General features: G+C 30.5%; 1 protein-coding gene across 5 annotated transcripts in view; it reads left to right on the top strand.

The window, feature by feature from the left end:
- Window positions 1-16,937, top strand: part of LOC118192474 (partitioning defective 3 homolog) — a 507,756-nt gene that overhangs the window by 474,150 nt on the left and 16,669 nt on the right. For 4 of the 5 annotated variants that reach the window (XR_015040147.1, XM_085812621.1, XM_085812619.1 and 1 more), the window contains 6 exons: window positions 3,022-3,087; window positions 4,197-4,460; window positions 8,940-9,093; window positions 9,383-9,499; window positions 13,594-13,900; window positions 16,875-16,928. Coding sequence is in view for 4 of the 5 variants with exons in the window: in XM_085812621.1 (XP_085668747.1) it covers window positions 3,022-3,087; window positions 4,197-4,460; window positions 8,940-9,093; window positions 9,383-9,499; window positions 13,594-13,900; window positions 16,875-16,928 (962 nt within the window). In the remaining variant the exon portion in view is untranslated. The remainder of the gene's footprint in view (window positions 1-3,021; window positions 3,088-4,196; window positions 4,461-8,939; window positions 9,094-9,382; window positions 9,500-13,593; window positions 13,901-16,874; window positions 16,929-16,937) is intronic. The other variant, XM_085812620.1, reaches the window with a different exon arrangement.

Here is a 16,937-nt window from a genome sequence, read left to right as displayed (position 1 = left end):
AGCTATTTTAATATAGAGAGCATACAGTAAACCGTTCTCAAATGTGTACTTGTAGAATGTGATTTTGCATATATGTATTTCCTTAATTATCTCTGTTTAATTTGTACAATGCAAGAATTCCAGTTACTGTGTGGTACACTGCAGAGCATGTTAGCTGCACTGTGATAACAATGTGCTCTTTAACTTAAAGGCATACTACGTGGTTTATTCTCCCGAAGAGAAATCTTTCAGCATGTTGCACCACTGACTTATAAGTCTGCTCAAAAGCAACTGTTTCATTTGAGTCTTCATTTTGACCATTTCTATAAGAGACATCATAGAACTCTGTCGTTGAAAAGAGTGTAACCTTACTTGTTAACTGGCCTTGCTCATTACAAGATAACTCCCATATGAACATATGGCAATCCTGCTTGGTGTTGCTGTTTAGCTGAGTGACCCAGGTTGAGTTGTTATAATTTTACTCATGTTGTCAGAGCCGTGATCATGTATTTTTTAGTCCTCTTCTCAACTTTGTATGTCTTTTAATTTAAAAGTTCAGTATAACATCTAAAAGGAAGAATAAAGGTAATTTAAAGCATCAAAAAATACAAAATGTTGACATTATTTCAAAAAAATTGAAGAGTTCTTTACATGTTTCATTGCTTGCAAAGTAACTAGCTATGAATGAACCAAGCATAAAAACAACATGGGAAAATAAAAAAAAGATTCAGTCTAGTGTCAAAGCTTCAGGTGATATTTTGGCAACAGTTGCTCAAATTTCAAGAATTCCTCAGTTGGAAAAAATGTTAATAGCTTGGATTGGGAATCAAGTAAACAAGAAAGGTTCAATACTGGGTGGTCCTGCTATTCAAAACAAAACTTTGGATTTTGTTGTCCTTTTGCTTTAAGTAAAGATAGATGGTCTTCGAAGAAAATTGACTTTCAAGCAAACAGAGGTTTGATTGAAAATTTTAAAGATTGCTTTAATATGCACAATGTAAAGTTTTAGGGAGCAGCTGGCTTTGCAGATAAAGAAACAGCAAAGAAATTCAGACTTCATTTTTTAAAATTAATTGAAGATAATATTACATTTCACAAGTTTTCACTATATGTGAGACGGGCCTATTTTATAAGTGAATGGGACAACAAACCTACATCATAAAGACACAAAACTCCAGATTTCAGAAATTTTAAGGATGGACTCCTTTTGCTTTTTTACGGAAATGCATCAGACGACTTCAGATGCAAGCACCTGCTCATTTATTGATCTATAAAATGCCTTCTGCATTGCAGGGGGAGGAGTTTGAGCTGTTGCCGGTTGTGTAGAAGTGAAATAGAAATGCTTGGGTGACAAAAGCTCTCTTTAATGATTGGTTTGAAAGTGCATGCATTAAAGAAACTAAACCAGAAAACTTGAGCACAAAAGTTCTCCTAATTCTTAATAATGCTCCAGAACACAATGCTGAAGCCTTTACAACATTGCATCAAAATATACAGGTCTTGAATAAAGTATATGTACTTTCTTAATCTGAATTATATCTATCTAACTTATTTTTTTCCATAGAAAGTTAACTTTGCAGAATGGGATTTTGCTTTATGTGCAATGTGTTGATAACATAACCCAATGTTTAGCAAGTGTTTACTGTATATTTATTATATTTTGTAATATTAAAATACACAGAAATTTCTCTCTCAGTAATTATAATAAAACAGCAGTAGTTCATATAACTTGATGAAAACAATTTAAAACAGAAAACAGATTTAGGAATTCAACCAGAATCAAGTAATTCAATATGTTTTTGCATTTATCTGTTTTTTGTATTATTTATAAATTACATGCTTATGATTGAGAAATTTTGGCATATGCCCCCCCCCCTAGTGTAAAAACAGCAGCAGGCTACTATGTTGCTTATGTCTTCTGTTGAATAGCTGAATCTTTTTAAACAGTCCATAAATGGTTCTTTTAAAAGTAAAATAAGTTTGTTATTTTCATTTTGTGTATCTTTTGTCCTAACAAAATTGAAAGTACAGCGCTTCCTGAAGAAAATAGTTGATTCAATGAAATAAATGCATATTGTTTTCTTGAATAATTAAATCTTAATTTTATATTAAATAAGAGTACAACTCTCCATGTGGCAATAATTTATAATGAAAGAAGCATAGCATTTTTTCCTTACCATTTGATCAACTCGCTAAAATTTTTTCCTTAATTTTCTGAGGCACTAATTCTTAAACTAGTACGAGGCCAGTATTCGTTTACATTTGAAACTTTTAGAGAGTCATTTAGTAACTGTAGTGAATTAAGTCAGTTTTTGCACGAACTTCAGTGTCTGTTTGCACAGTAGAATCAAAAGTTAACTTTCAGTTTTGCGTACTGAAAATTTGGCCTTCACCACATTGGCTGAATTGCTTGTTTTGACATAGAAAACTTTAATTTTAATTGTAAAAACTGTGCTTGATGTTTTAGGTTTTTCTGTATTTTACAATTTTTAATGAAGATGTTTTGAGTTTTTATATATTTTTGCCTCGCCACAAAATGAGAACTAACTGACTTGATTGAATTAAAAATATACCTCTAATGAAATTGAAGAAAATAAGTTTAAAATGAAGTGCAGCAAAAAATGTGTATAATTTAACCAGCCATACAAGGTGATGTGGTGTCTACATCAGATATTTATTTTAAAGAAAAGGCATGATTTAAGTATTATTATTAGTAATCAAAATATGACACTGTAATATTATCATCAGAATATTTAAGATTTTATGTGATTTGGGAGAATACAAAAAGCAACAGTTTTACTGATATGGAAATTACAACATTAAACATAGTTTTATTCTGTAAAAATTTTCAATAACATTTTCTTTCAGTGGTAACATGCATGCAACTTTTTATGTGGCTTTTGGTTTATGCATGAAATGTTTTAATTAAGTTATTAATCTTTTTGGTGTTGATACTTTGATCTTTACTAAACACTATGTCCTTCATGTTCTTTCTGTGTATATTCTATTAATCATTCTGACCCTGAATTGCATTTTGTATAGTTTCCAACAATGGGTTGGCAGTGGAAAAAGCTCAGCGAACTACTGTCTTCTATCCAACGTGTTGTTGTAGGTAGCATTCTTCTAACACTTAAAGCACTCGATTCTTTTGCACTTATATATAGCATATTATTGCAAAGTTACATTGTATAGTAATTGAACTAGAAATTAAAAAGATCATCACAGAAATTTTAAAATGTAATAACTTGAATACTGTATAATTAATAATGGTTTGATACAATTTTTGTATCGATTTTGTATTAATGTGTTTGTATTCTAACGGTATTGAAATCTTTTCAGGCTTACTTTAAAAAATATAAAAAATGATGATTTGTATATTCATTTGTAGAATTCAAAATACAAGAGATGTTAAATGTCTGATGACTTCGAAACTCTCTCTGACTTAAACAGATAGTAGAAAATTAATATGAGATAAAAAATGTTTACAGAAATTAGTTTTGCATGATAAAGAAATAAATAAATACAAAATTCTTCAGTTAAACTCTGAACAACCTAGCATACTAAATAAAATACATGTACAAAAATTTAAGTTAGAATCTAAAACTAGATACTTGAACATGAAATATGGAAGTTATTGTTAGAAAAATAATCATATAAAATATAAATTATATTTACATCTTATATTTAGATCATAAGAGGGATATCTTATGTTTACAACATAAGAGGAATCACTTTAATTAATGACATTGTGTTCAAGTATTTAATATTAGTTGGAAGAAAAATGATAAAAACAATTAACTATTAATAAATGAAATTTTAAAAGTTTCAAATTTTTTACAAGCCCTACTTTTCCAAGATAAATTGTGAAACGTTTAATTATAAAAATCTCCAAGATCTTTTCATCAAAGCAGAGTTTGTTTCTTACATGGATATATAATTTCTTGTAACTATATGGAGGAGAACCGATGTGAAATAAATAACTCTAAATAAAAATAATAAATAAACCATAAATTTTTAGCTTCATATAATAAAATTAATTTATAAAAATTTTCTGACTGTCAATACACTATACTAATTTCATGCAGAATTTATTAATGAGACTTTTATGACTGATTTGAAATAAATTTTTATAAATACAACCTCATTGCAATACTTAGTCATTGAAAACGTAATGCATCTGTTAAGTGAATTATATTTTAATGATTTTTGCATTTCAGGGTCTTGCAATTCTCCAGATTGTCCCTATCATGCTGTGCCAACTACAGGTCGAGAGAGTGGCAGCAGTGAAGGAACTTGCACTCAAGTTGGTCCTTCACTTGGGCTTTATAAATCAAGTAGTCTAGAGAGTCTTCAGACTATGATACAGGAACAACAGAAGAGAAATATGCCTTTGGGAACAAGTGCATGTTCAAGTAGAGGTTGCAATGAGAGCTTTAGAGCTGCAGTAGACAAGTCATTTGAAGCCATAGACCAGATTGAACGTAAGCTATATTTGTCTTATAGCTTTTTGTTTTATTACTTTCAAAATGAAAACGTTAGAAAGACACATATCTATCAATTCAGAAGTCAAACAACAAAAATCAGCGTTATATTTACAAGATTTTTACAGGACTAGTTTTGATGGTTTTACCGAACCACCATTCTCAGCTGCAAAACCACAAATGAACAAGATAGGAAATAATGATTAGATAAGATAAGAAAGCCTGGACAAGAATAAGCAAGTGGCGTCATCTGTTGGTGAAACCAGAACTAAAACATAATTTCTTTAAAGGCCGAAGGCAAATTGACAGGGGCTTCTCACCCAACATTATTAATCAAGCAGTTAAAAAATTCTCATCTCAACACACTAAAAGGCACTTTCTTGTTTTAGGAGATTATAAAAATTGTGTTGTCATTCCCTTCTTTCCAACAATTAGCTATAAAGTTGCACATATTTTGCAGAATTTTCACTTTTGGGTTGTTTAAATTAAAATTAAATAAAATTCCGAGTTCTGTACTCAAGGACCCCATTCCAGATATGAATTTCTGGGGTATTTATAGGATTCCTTGCCAGTGCGGTTTAATTTACATTGGCCAAACTAAAGAGCCTTAAAATTTCGCATCAAGGAACATGAGGCATATGTTAGAAAAAAGGAAACACAGAAGTGTTCTATTGCTCAACATTGTTGGTCCGAAAATCACACTTTCAATTTTTCTGCTGCCAAAATTATTCAAAAAACATCTTCCATTGGAGAACTGGATTTTCTAGAGGCATTTCACATTCATAAAAATCTTTCTGTTCTAGTTAATGATCCTAATTCCAATCCAAATTTGCCTTCGGCCTTTAAAGAAATTATGTTTTAGTTCTGTTTTCAGCAACAGATGGCGCCACTTGCTTTTCTTGTTCAGGCTCTCTTATCTTATCTAATCATTATTTCCTATCTTGTTCATTTGCAGTTTTGCAGCTGAGGATGGTGGTTCGGTAAAACCATTGAAACTAGTCCTGTGAAAATCTTGTAAATATAACGCTGATTTTTGTTGTTTGACTTCTGAATTAGTATTTATTCGGCATGTTATTGTGTCTTAACATATCTACCAGTTAATGAGGAGGAGGGAGAACTAACAGTTTCCTAAATCTTTTTAAGCATATTTTGAAATTTTCAGCTATTTTCAAAGGTGTAGTGAAAATATTCTTATGTTAAAGTACATATACTTCTGTTAGTTAATTTACATGTATTTGTTTGTTAATTAGACTGATTTTTCATGCTATTATAATTTAATTTAATTTGCAAAAACTGTTTTTGATTGCTTCATAAATTAGGAAAAGCTTAACTTGATCTAGTTTTGCATATATCAACAACATAGTTAGAGTGTACAGAAATTAATGAGAGAAACTGAAAGTATGTCACAGGATTAACAATATCACTTTCTACGGCAACTTTATGTATTAATAACCTAAATTCGATGACGTTTTCATAATGCATGTTTAGTAAAAAATATATACAATAGTATTCAGATTATTACCAATTCATTTAGACTGTTTCATAGTCATGAATGGGCTCCCCATAGAGATAAAATAAATAATACTGGAGCTGAAAATGCTAAAGAAGCTAGAGACACGAAGCATACAAATGAGAATTGCTCTTTTGACTTTATTTAATTGAATCAAACAGTATACACTGAGCAGAACTCGATTTTTAGTTTATTGATACTGTACATGTATTATTTATGGCACTGTATTATTATTACAACATATAAATAGTTACAGGGTTATATGTGTTACTTTTATTATTACCATATATGTACTTTTCAGTAAGGAATTAAAGTTATGAACAAATCCAAGTTACAGATGCTCTTAAGATACTTTGCTCCTCTTAATATGGAGATTTCCTGTATACATATGTATGATACATATGTGTGCAAGAGATGTAATTTATAACAGAAGTAGAGGTCAAATACTTCCTCTTTGCTGCCATCATTTTTTAACTGCCGTAAGAGTCGGTATGCAAAGTTAAAAGGTCATTTTGGAATTATAATCAGGAAAATAAGATTTAATCATACCATTTTTTGGAAACTTTACATTTAGAGACAACCCCATAACAGTAGCAGAGTTAATAAAAAGTTATTGTGCCTCTCACATTTTTCGAGTATAAGTCTGGCAACATCTGTAGTAGAAAAAAAGTTTACATTGCTTGAATGGCAACAGCGGAGGATATTCCATCACCATATATACTGAATGGCATTAGAGACTGTGCTTGAAATTAAATTCCATGTAAAATATATACAACAAGTGTTTGATACGTAATGCTCATATATTAAATACAAAACATAAAAATAAGTAATAAGTATGTCCCATAATTTTAAAAAAAAAAAAATCAAATAATGCATAATTTATTTTTCTCCAATGGTTGAATACTTTACTAGCTAAGTACAAGTTGAGAAAACCTGTATCCATTGGTCATTTAAGCCATCTCATCTCCAAGAACACTGCCCAAGGCACATCACACGAGGCAGCTGATTTTACATCTATGACAAGCAGGAAGTTGTGTTCTAGTTTTAATGGAGACCACCTCAGGGAAGAGATCCAAGGGTCTGCTACTACTCTTGAGAGGACTTTTGGCTTTTCAGTATTTTATATCCATGAGAGGACTTTTGGCCCATACTGTACATATAGTACACACTTATAAACATCCAAGCTTTCTCCAGGAACCTGGACCTGCTGATAGGGTAGCCAGCAATGCTAACTATTACATGGATCAGAGTAGCAAAATGTATGATGTGACTGTTGTATAATAATAGATTGTTACAAAAGTTGTTCTTTAAATTCATCTTTTAATGTTCTGAACAGTACCTTTAAATATTGAGAATTACATAATATGCCTGTTAGCTATTATAAGAAATTAGGCACCATTTCTGCCTCCTTATAAATATCATTTCCAGTTTTCATAGCTTCTCTAAATTAATAAATCCTTGAGATAGTTGCAACTATGGGATTTGGAATCAATATTTTAAGTAAAAGAAAGTATCACCATGAGAAAGTAAACATAAGTAAAAGAAAGTACCGTAATTTCCGGAAGAAAGGCCGCATCAGCGTAAACACCGCACTCGAGAAAAATGGCGGGGAAAAAATTTAAATTACACAGAAAGGCCGCATCGGCTGCACAGCGTAAATGCCGCAATAGATTAAATTGCGCGTGACATCGGCGTGGGCCGTATAGATGCAAAAACTCAACCTAAGTCCTGATATATGACATACCAGTTAAGAAAAATGCATGAAATGAAACCATAACTCAAAAATAAATTAAAGGTAAGAAATGTACAGCTTCTGTGCCGTTTAGAGACATTTTCAAAAATTTTCCGCTCCCTTCTTACTTAAAAACTTAAAAACTATCCAACAAGTACTTGTACCCAAACTGATGGGATCTGTATTTGGCAGAATGCCAAGAAAAATCCATTCATGCTGAAGGGGAAATACGCCAGAGTTCATTATTGCGACACAGGTGGAGTCATGTCCGCCTTTGAAAAAAATTGCAGAAAAGGGAGGGGTGGGGAGAGGATGGGTCCTGGAAGATTCATTGAATGGCAGAGGAGAGAAACTATTCAAATTGATGAGAATGTTGATTTGAAAGGGGGAAGAATTGTTCTGAGATCTCGTTTAGGGTGAATAAGGCATGTAGGTCCGTTCAAGGGAAAGAATGTAAACAAAATAACGTTCGCAAAAAGCAACTGAGTGGTCTTTTATGTGGGAACAGCACCAGTCTATGCACAATGACAAGGCCATCCAAACTATGTACAATGACCATCATAGGAAATATTTTATTTTTAGTGCACCTAAACGCCGCATGGGTAGAAACGCCGCATCCGCTGAAAATTTAAGCTTTAAACACGTAAACGCTGTGGCGTTTCTTCCGGAAATTACGGTACCATAAAAGCCTTCTGCGATAAAATGTTTTTCAAATCTAGATTTTAAATAATAATATATAATGAAACTTTGTGAAGCAATCATCTAAGCTAAAGTCAGCTAAAAACAGCTAACTCATAATATAATTTAAAAATGTAACTGATAACCGTATTCTCTAGTACAACCTTTTTCACAAAATATTAACTTTATCTGAAACCATGCAAATAGGTACATATGGTTATTTACGTATTTATTTTAAATCTAGATACTGTGCATGATATTTTTGCTCCTTTTTTTTTTAAGGCCTGTATCCATTTACTTTAAAATGCATAGAATTTTTCTTTAATTTAGAATAGAATTTTCCTTTAAAATGCATAGAATTTTTCTTTTAAACTTTCAGTCCAAGGATAATTTTTTTTACCCTACCTTATTAAAGAATGATGTTTAAATTTCAATTACAACATAGTTTAAATAATAAATATGGGGGGGGGGGGATTTAGAATTTGTATAGCCATTATCTATATGATTGATTTATTACAAATGGTAACCTTAAAAAAATATTAAAATATTTTTTATGTAGATGCTGCGAGTGATGAAGGGAGACACTTAACAAATACAAACCGTAACCATACACGTGCCAAAACCATCAACTCTGTAGTTCCAGAAGCTGGGAAGAAAAATGAAAAATCAACAAAAAAGAAAGGACTTTTTCGAGGCCTTGGTTCTGTCTTTAGGTATTCTGCATTGTACTTTAAGAATAATTCTTTAACATAATTTCTATCAATGATTAAAAACATCACAATATAATTTCTTTATATGAAATTTTATTTTATTCTGTCGGTATATAATTTTTCAGAGAGTAAACTGTTTTTTATAAAACTAATACGAAAAATTTTTTAAAAAATAGTTACAAAAATAAAAATTATTCATTTGCATGAATTTACATTTATTTTTGTAAAGTAACATTTGCTTTAAAACCTGTTACATAATATTTGTTTATGAATTCATAAAACTTTCATCCAGGTTTGGTAAATCTAGCAAGAAAAGTGTCAAAGGTTCAGCTGTTTCTACTGATAAAGAACAAAAACTTGAGACAACACCTCAACAAAGTAAAAAAGCTACTCAGGATGAACAAGAAAGGTATGATATTCAATTAATAACAGTAATTTTAATTAAGTAACTTATTGATGAATGCATAAGCAGTAATTCATATGTGTGTAAATCTTGCATCTTTGTTGGTTGCCATTTCTTGTAATATAAATAAATATATATATCCATTATTCAAAGGCAACTAATATTAAGATTCAAGAAATGTTTAGTTTTTTAAAATTTACATGAAAGCATGTATATATTGCAGTAACTTAAATTCTTAGAATACTTGAAGAGTTGATGCTTATAAACATCATCGAAAAACTTACTTGGCATTTTTTTTACCAACTGCTGGTTACAGATAAATACCTCCAGTTATAAAAACAGGTTATATGATGTAAATATTTCATGTTTTAGTATTTTTAAATTTAACCTCTTCACTCCCAATGTATAAATGTATGATATGGCTACATGATTTTAGCAGAAAATCTTAAGGATATTTCTGCTGACGCAGAGGTAGAATACAATTACTAAGGATATCCAAAACAAGACTGCTAGTTCTACTATCCACAGTTGGAATTGATAAGTGTCCAAAAGTTTTTTAAAAAAAATTTAAATAAACAAGGTGAAATTGGCTTCTGTTCCTCCAAACAAAAGCATCATTGTTTCATAATTCAATAAAAACAATTGGAAAAAAGAACAGTTTCAAAATTTTGGGACATGAAATTAGGCAAAGCAACAACCTTTTATTTGAAGTATATTTTAACCACGATTCTATCAATTTTAAGGGCAAGAGGTGCAGGTTCTTTATCATTGGGAGAGATGAAATTCTGCAAAGAAGTGAGCTGTTTTTATACGAAAGGCAAGAGTAAAATGAAAGAAAAGGTAGTACTATCTGTCCACAGAAATAGTAAAGAAATGTGAAAAGTTAAGTTAATGGCATTTTAAAAGCATTAGGAAGAAACACCTTTAAAATCGATAGATTCTTGGTTAAACAATCGATGGAATCTTGGCCTCAAAATTGATAATGTCTTGGTTAAAATATATGTCTCTTCTTTCTTAATTTTGGAAGGAATTAATAATCTTATTTTTAAATTTAAAGAAAGAACCGATTGTGCATTTCTACCATAAAGTTTACACACTATTTTAAGCAATATAACTGAAAATGGAAGTATAGACCAGAAATGATTTATTAATCAAATTATAAATTTTTATACGAATATTGCTTTTTATCTAGAATTATAGGGTAAATAGCTTGAGGAATTACTCATTTTAAAGGGGTTAATTTAAAATGTCAAATAGCTTGAATTAACACAGAATAAATGGTTTTTTACGAAAAAAATCTTTGCCTGAAAACAAATATATGACACTGGAAAATTGGATAAGAGCTGCTGTGAATGGTATGCAGTGTTCAGGACGGTGGGCGAATAGGCCATAGATAGAAGTCATCTGGCCATAAACCAGAATGCCTGTGCCCAATCACTGAGCAATATTGCCCACAGTCCCATTTTGATTTCTTTTTGCCTGGAGGCAATACTGTAATTATTGAATAGCCATCCATGGAATTAGAGAAAACATTTATAATAATAAAACACTTACTAGTTGTACTGACTGTCTAAATGCAGTTTAGCTTAAATTATTTCATTTGTTATTTGGATACTATATTCAGTGTAGTTTATATCATGAAAGAAAATGAATATTAATGTGAGAGATATCCTTGTACTATAGCTTTGATTACTGGTCACAAAGTCAAATCTAGCATCTCAAATGTTAGAAGAGCTCCAGATCATCCTATAATTCCTCATAAAAACAAAAAAAAAAGAAACAACCAGTTAGCCATGATAAAAATTCTGGATAGGGATCATTGCTTCTTAATTGAAACCTGTTTAGCACCATGTACCATTACTTCTTGTAGAAGAAACCATTAAGGCCCGTCCACATAAGTATGCTCGAACATAGTTGACGAAATTTTTTTTCCACCACCGTAAATTCGCATTACGCAGAAGACGTAAAACAGAGTTCGCTACTGTTCAGCTTTTTCGTCCACAGCGTGAATGAACAGCCAATCGCAGACCGAATTCTTATCACGTGTCATAATCAGAAAACCTTCTTGCTTTACCCCATTTCAATATGGCGTCAGAACCACACAGAGATGAATTTTTGCTTAAAGAGATCATAACTGTATACAGAAATCAAATAATCAGCAATGTTTATGGCATCCTCAGATTTCTCAAACCATATATATTGGTATAATTTCAAATTCTCATTAAAGGGGAAAATCTGTATATTTATAAAGCAATGATCCGACCAGTATATCCATATGCTTCACCTGTTTATAACACCGTAAGTACTAGGAACATAAATAAATTACAGTTTCTACAAAATCAAAGTTTCTGCCTTACAAAATTCTCCTTATTATAAATATTCATTATTTCATATGCAACAAAAAGCTCTATAAATATCACAATATTAAATACACCAAAAACGAACTTCAACAATATAACAACTTCTAAAATAAAGCAGTTGACTGTTAAAGAGTATTAAATAAAATACAATTACGAAATTTTCGAGGACAGTTACATCTTAGCTCATATGGCAATCATTTATTGAATATTAATTAAATTGCCTCTGCAGTGATTTCTACTTCTTGCATTATTTTTCATAAACACTACTATCACAGATAGCTCAGTGGTCAATGTACTGGATTGTAAAGGGAAAGGTTGCAAGTTCAAACCTCACCCATAACCACTGTAAATCAAAGTTAGCTTTTCTCATTCTGAAACGTGTTTCTTTTATTTAATCATTAATCATTATATTCTTATTTTACCTATTATTATTATTGTTTTCATTTCTTATTTTATCTATTATTATTTTTAATTTAGTTTAAAAATGTGCACTGCAAATAGAAATCATTAACTACTTATGTAACAATATATCTGCATCGCTTGAATAAATTATCTTTTTATTTTTACCTTATTGCATATTTTATCCTGCACATAATTTTACATAAACTGTCCAAAGTTTGAACCTTGTTCTAAATTCAAAAATAAATAAAGAAAATAATTAATAAAAAGAAAAAGTCTGAAAGCTTTCAGATTTTATATTACGCACAAATGGGCGTTTTCCTCTTTTTGTTTTTCTTTCCATTTACAGGCACATACACTTTTCGAGAGCAATTGGGCAAATGTCACATTGTGCTAAAAATATTTAAAATCAGCATATCTTTAGAAATTTTATTGGATGAACTTTTTTTCTAATTTTTTTTGTGTGATAATGTATAGAAAATATCAAATTATAGAAAGTTTTACTTATTACAAAAATTCTTTTACATATACTCCCCCATATAAACAAGCAAACCAAGGGAGGGGGGAAGATTAAAAAATGTGAAGTTGATCTTATTATATGGTGTTTCAAGTAATTTAATTCTCTTTATATACTGTATTCCAAACCAATAATATAAATCTTAATTTTCATGCAATATAAAATCTGCAAGCCTGTCAAACTGGTCAATACTCATCCTGAAGTAATTAAAAAATAATTCAGGATATTCATTTCACAAATGAGGCAGTAAAGAAAAAAAATCTTTTTGAACAGGTCACTCTATATAAATCTTTTGGACCCACTTTTGCCGTTTTTTACGTTTTTGCTTCTGCTTAATGATTGTAGTTGATAATAAAGTTTCAGCTATCAAAAAATCATCTGATTCTGACGTCTTGCCGCAAACATATAGAAACACAGCGAAGTAACAAGATGGCAGCTCCGTTGAACAATGCTATATTCAGCATCATTTGATTTTTTGCGGCAAATAATTCTATTGGTTAAACACAATCTTCGCAAGCGTATTCGTTTGGACACTGTTTCGCTGATAACACAAATGCGCTTTTGTCAGCTACATTTCAAGCATAGTCGTGTGGACGAGCCTTTAATGCTTCAACTAATGTGGCTATATACGCTATGCAGAAAATCTTATTTAATATTGTGTAGCATCTTCTTGCATAAAAATGGAGTCTTTATAAGAAGAAAATGCAAAAAGTAAATTAAATATTTCAGTGCCAGTACATGAAAAAGATCCTTTGATATATGATATGCTTTAATTATTTCCAAATAATATAAATTATATTTTTTAATCCATTTTGCTTGTGCAGGATTCAGAGGCAATATCAGGAACTTGTTGAACGTCAGCGACTGATACAAACAACACAGTATAATCACTCTGTAAACAGACAATTATCATCGAAACCATCATTCACATTTCCACGTTCTGGTACTTCTTCTCCACATCCAAGCCAAAGTTCTACAGCAATATCTCCTCAAAGTAGGCAAGAAAGAATGCAAATTCTAAGACTTGAGCATCAGAGGAAACACAAACAACGAAATGGTTTTTATCCACAAGAAGATCAAGAAGAGCTATATGAACAAAGAATGAAACAGAATACAGATTGCAGTGCAATGGTAAGGAGAAAAGTGTTTAAGGTAAATATGCTTGCTAAGAAATACTTAAAAGAGAACTTGAAAATTCAACTCTAATGGCATTTTTATTTGGACAATTTCCACAGGACATTGCAGATTAATTAAAACTACATGTTTCTAAACTTTTCTATTGAAAGATTTAAGTTTAGTAATTTTTAAACTATTAAAATGTGATCCAGTAATTTTATATTTTGCTTAAATAAATGAAATATTAATCTGTTTAGAAGCTTGACACTTCTACATCTAATTCAGTTAGCTTGTTAATTTTTGTGGAATTAATGAATTGAAACACTTGTGAATACTAGACTTAGTCCAGAATATATTTTGCACTAAATATAATTAAACCTTTTGATATCTAAAATGTAAAAGTAGTTTTGTTTGTCTTCTTGTGACTTTATATAAATAATATTTCATTCATTTGAAATAAACTAGTTTTAACTTGGGGAGGAAAATATACATTTACTTTTTCTTAAATAAATAAATAAATGAATGAAGAAAAAAATGATATGTATCATTAAATAATGCAGCTCCTAAAGTTTTTTTGCAAAATTAATTTATTTTTTGTGTAAACAAATATATCTTCTATGCCAAAAGAAGTTTGAAAATATAGATTTAAATTTTCTAAAGAAAAATGTAAGTAAAAAAAAAAAAATGTGGCTCACATTTGTGAAGTTAAAAGGAACCCATTTAATGAAGTAAAATTAGTGTTAGTTCTACTATTGGCTCTTCTATTTTTCCTTTTAGTGAATCATTTATGATCTGTCACTATTCATAAATCAATCATAATCATTGCAATAATATGCAAAATTTTGTATGCTCTCTCTTACTGAATTAACTTTTCTTGTAAAAAATCTGTTTTATACTTAAGTTGTAATATAAACCAACAACAGTTGTTCTCTTCAGTATCTATCAAACATGGTCATAATGTTTCATGCACATGTAGTGTGTAATATTAGATTTTAAGCCTGGGAGCCTTGTACATCGATATTAGTGCACAGTGAAGATTCTAGTTTTCAAAAGCATATTGTGAAGTCATGTTGCTGAGTGTGATAACAAAGAAAATATCTTTCTATATTTGTAGTAGATTTTGTACATGACATTTATCACTGAAATTACTTTTGGTGCTGTTTAATTGAGAATCAATTTTTACACCTCTAAGTAATAATATAAAAGCCTACCAGAATTAGACCATATTCCATATTTAAGATTAAAATTATATCTTTTTAGAGTTTGTTCTGACTAAATTATCAGTTAATTTAGCTATAATTATATGGATATTTTTTTGCAAGCAAAGGTTATAATTTATCTACAGATTAAAATCATTTTCCCTTATATTTTTCTATTACTATAAGATAAAATTAAAATTCATTCCCTTTTTTTTCGTGGTCAAGGAAACAGATGATGGTTTTGTAACTCATTTAATGGAAGTATTTAAATATGGTTTTATGTACTTGCCAGTTAATGACCATTAACTGGCAAGTATGAGTAATCATGTAATATATGATTTACTGCTTTTAGTGAGTTATTGTTTTTCCTTAAAGGATGCCACTAAAATGCTATTTTAAAATCTAAACATGTGATAAAATGGGGGGGGGGGATGATTAATGCGACCAATTTTAATGCTACCATCTTAAAAAATAGCTTACTAAAGAGAATCTTATTTTCTGTAAGCACATTTAAATTGCAAGCCTAACATGTAACTCAAGATGAGATATGAATTACGCTCTATTGAAAAAAAAAAAAAAAAAAATATTGTAAGGAATTACAATATTTAACTTAGGCATGCCTTTCATGTGTCCTTGTGGTGTGATGTGATCATCACAATTAGCTAGCACTGGAAGCATCGGACTTGATTCCTGGCAAAAGCAGTGCTGAGCTTTCAAAATTTCCTGCTACAGAAAACCTAATGAGTCTTTAGTGCACTCAAAATAAAATGTGGCAGAGTTAACTATTTACTACCTTGATTTGTTAGATCTCATTTCTTCCTTGTATCCTTATGGTTTAGTACAGTCTGTCTATCATAAGTAAAGCTCTCACCAGTTAGTCTACAGCTGTTTGTTACAATAGAAATGAGCCTTAACCCATTTTCTGTAGAGTTGTCTTGAGGATTTACTTTTCAGTTTGCCATCTTGGTGCATTTAAAGATGAATTGGTACCCCTTGGTTCGCTCTTATTTGAAATATACTAGCCTGTTGCCACCCGCCAGACACTGTGGCAGGAGCTGTTCTCGTAGACAGACAGTAGTCAGTATATTTGACTAGCACTCAAAAAAAAAAAAAAAAGTCATCTCAAATATTTATGCTAAGAACTAAATTGATAAGACATTTTAAATAGCCCTGATGGTACAAATGTTTTTAAAAAATCTATTCAATTTTATGGCCGTGAAGAGAGACCTTTGATAATATGATTAAATAAAGTAAAAAGTAATAAATACTAACATTATAATGTTTTCCTAGACATTGATTGGAATGGTGTTATATTTAGTCACCAATAATATGTATTACTGACATATCTACAGAATTGATATCATGCAAAAAAGGCTACCTCCCCCCCCCCCCCCGGCCATATCCAAAATTATCAAATTTACAGTCTATATACACTTCAGGCAGATAATTTTTTTAAAAAAAAACAAGAGATAGATAGTTAAAGATGTTACTTTGATTTCCTATAAAACTAGTGATTTTTTTATTTAAAAGCATCTTTTCTTTCCAGTACACTTTTACAATCCTAATATGATATGTAATATTTAATTTTTACCTTACGAGGTCTATTGAAAAACCCTAAAAATTGTCGCTGATTACTAAGCTGATTACTAAATTACTTTGATTTAGTTGTAACTCTACCAATGAGTTTATTCTGTAGCTGAATGGTCATTTTAACAAATGAAAACCGTACTTCATATGTATGTTTTTGGATTTCACATATTTAAGCTATTTACTATTATTTTTTTGCATAGATTAATCGACCTCTTCCCCCATTGCCTCATCAAGATTCTGAAAGTATCTCTCAGGTAAGAAAC

The sequence above is a fragment of the Stegodyphus dumicola genome, chromosome 3 (assembly GCF_044657685.1).
Source record: "Stegodyphus dumicola isolate Sdum_Otavi_A_Nest chromosome 3, ASM4465768v1".
NCBI lineage: Eukaryota > Metazoa > Arthropoda > Arachnida > Araneae > Eresidae > Stegodyphus > Stegodyphus dumicola.
Note: the sequence above shows the minus strand (reverse complement) of the source record. Positions and strands in the feature narration are given on the sequence as shown.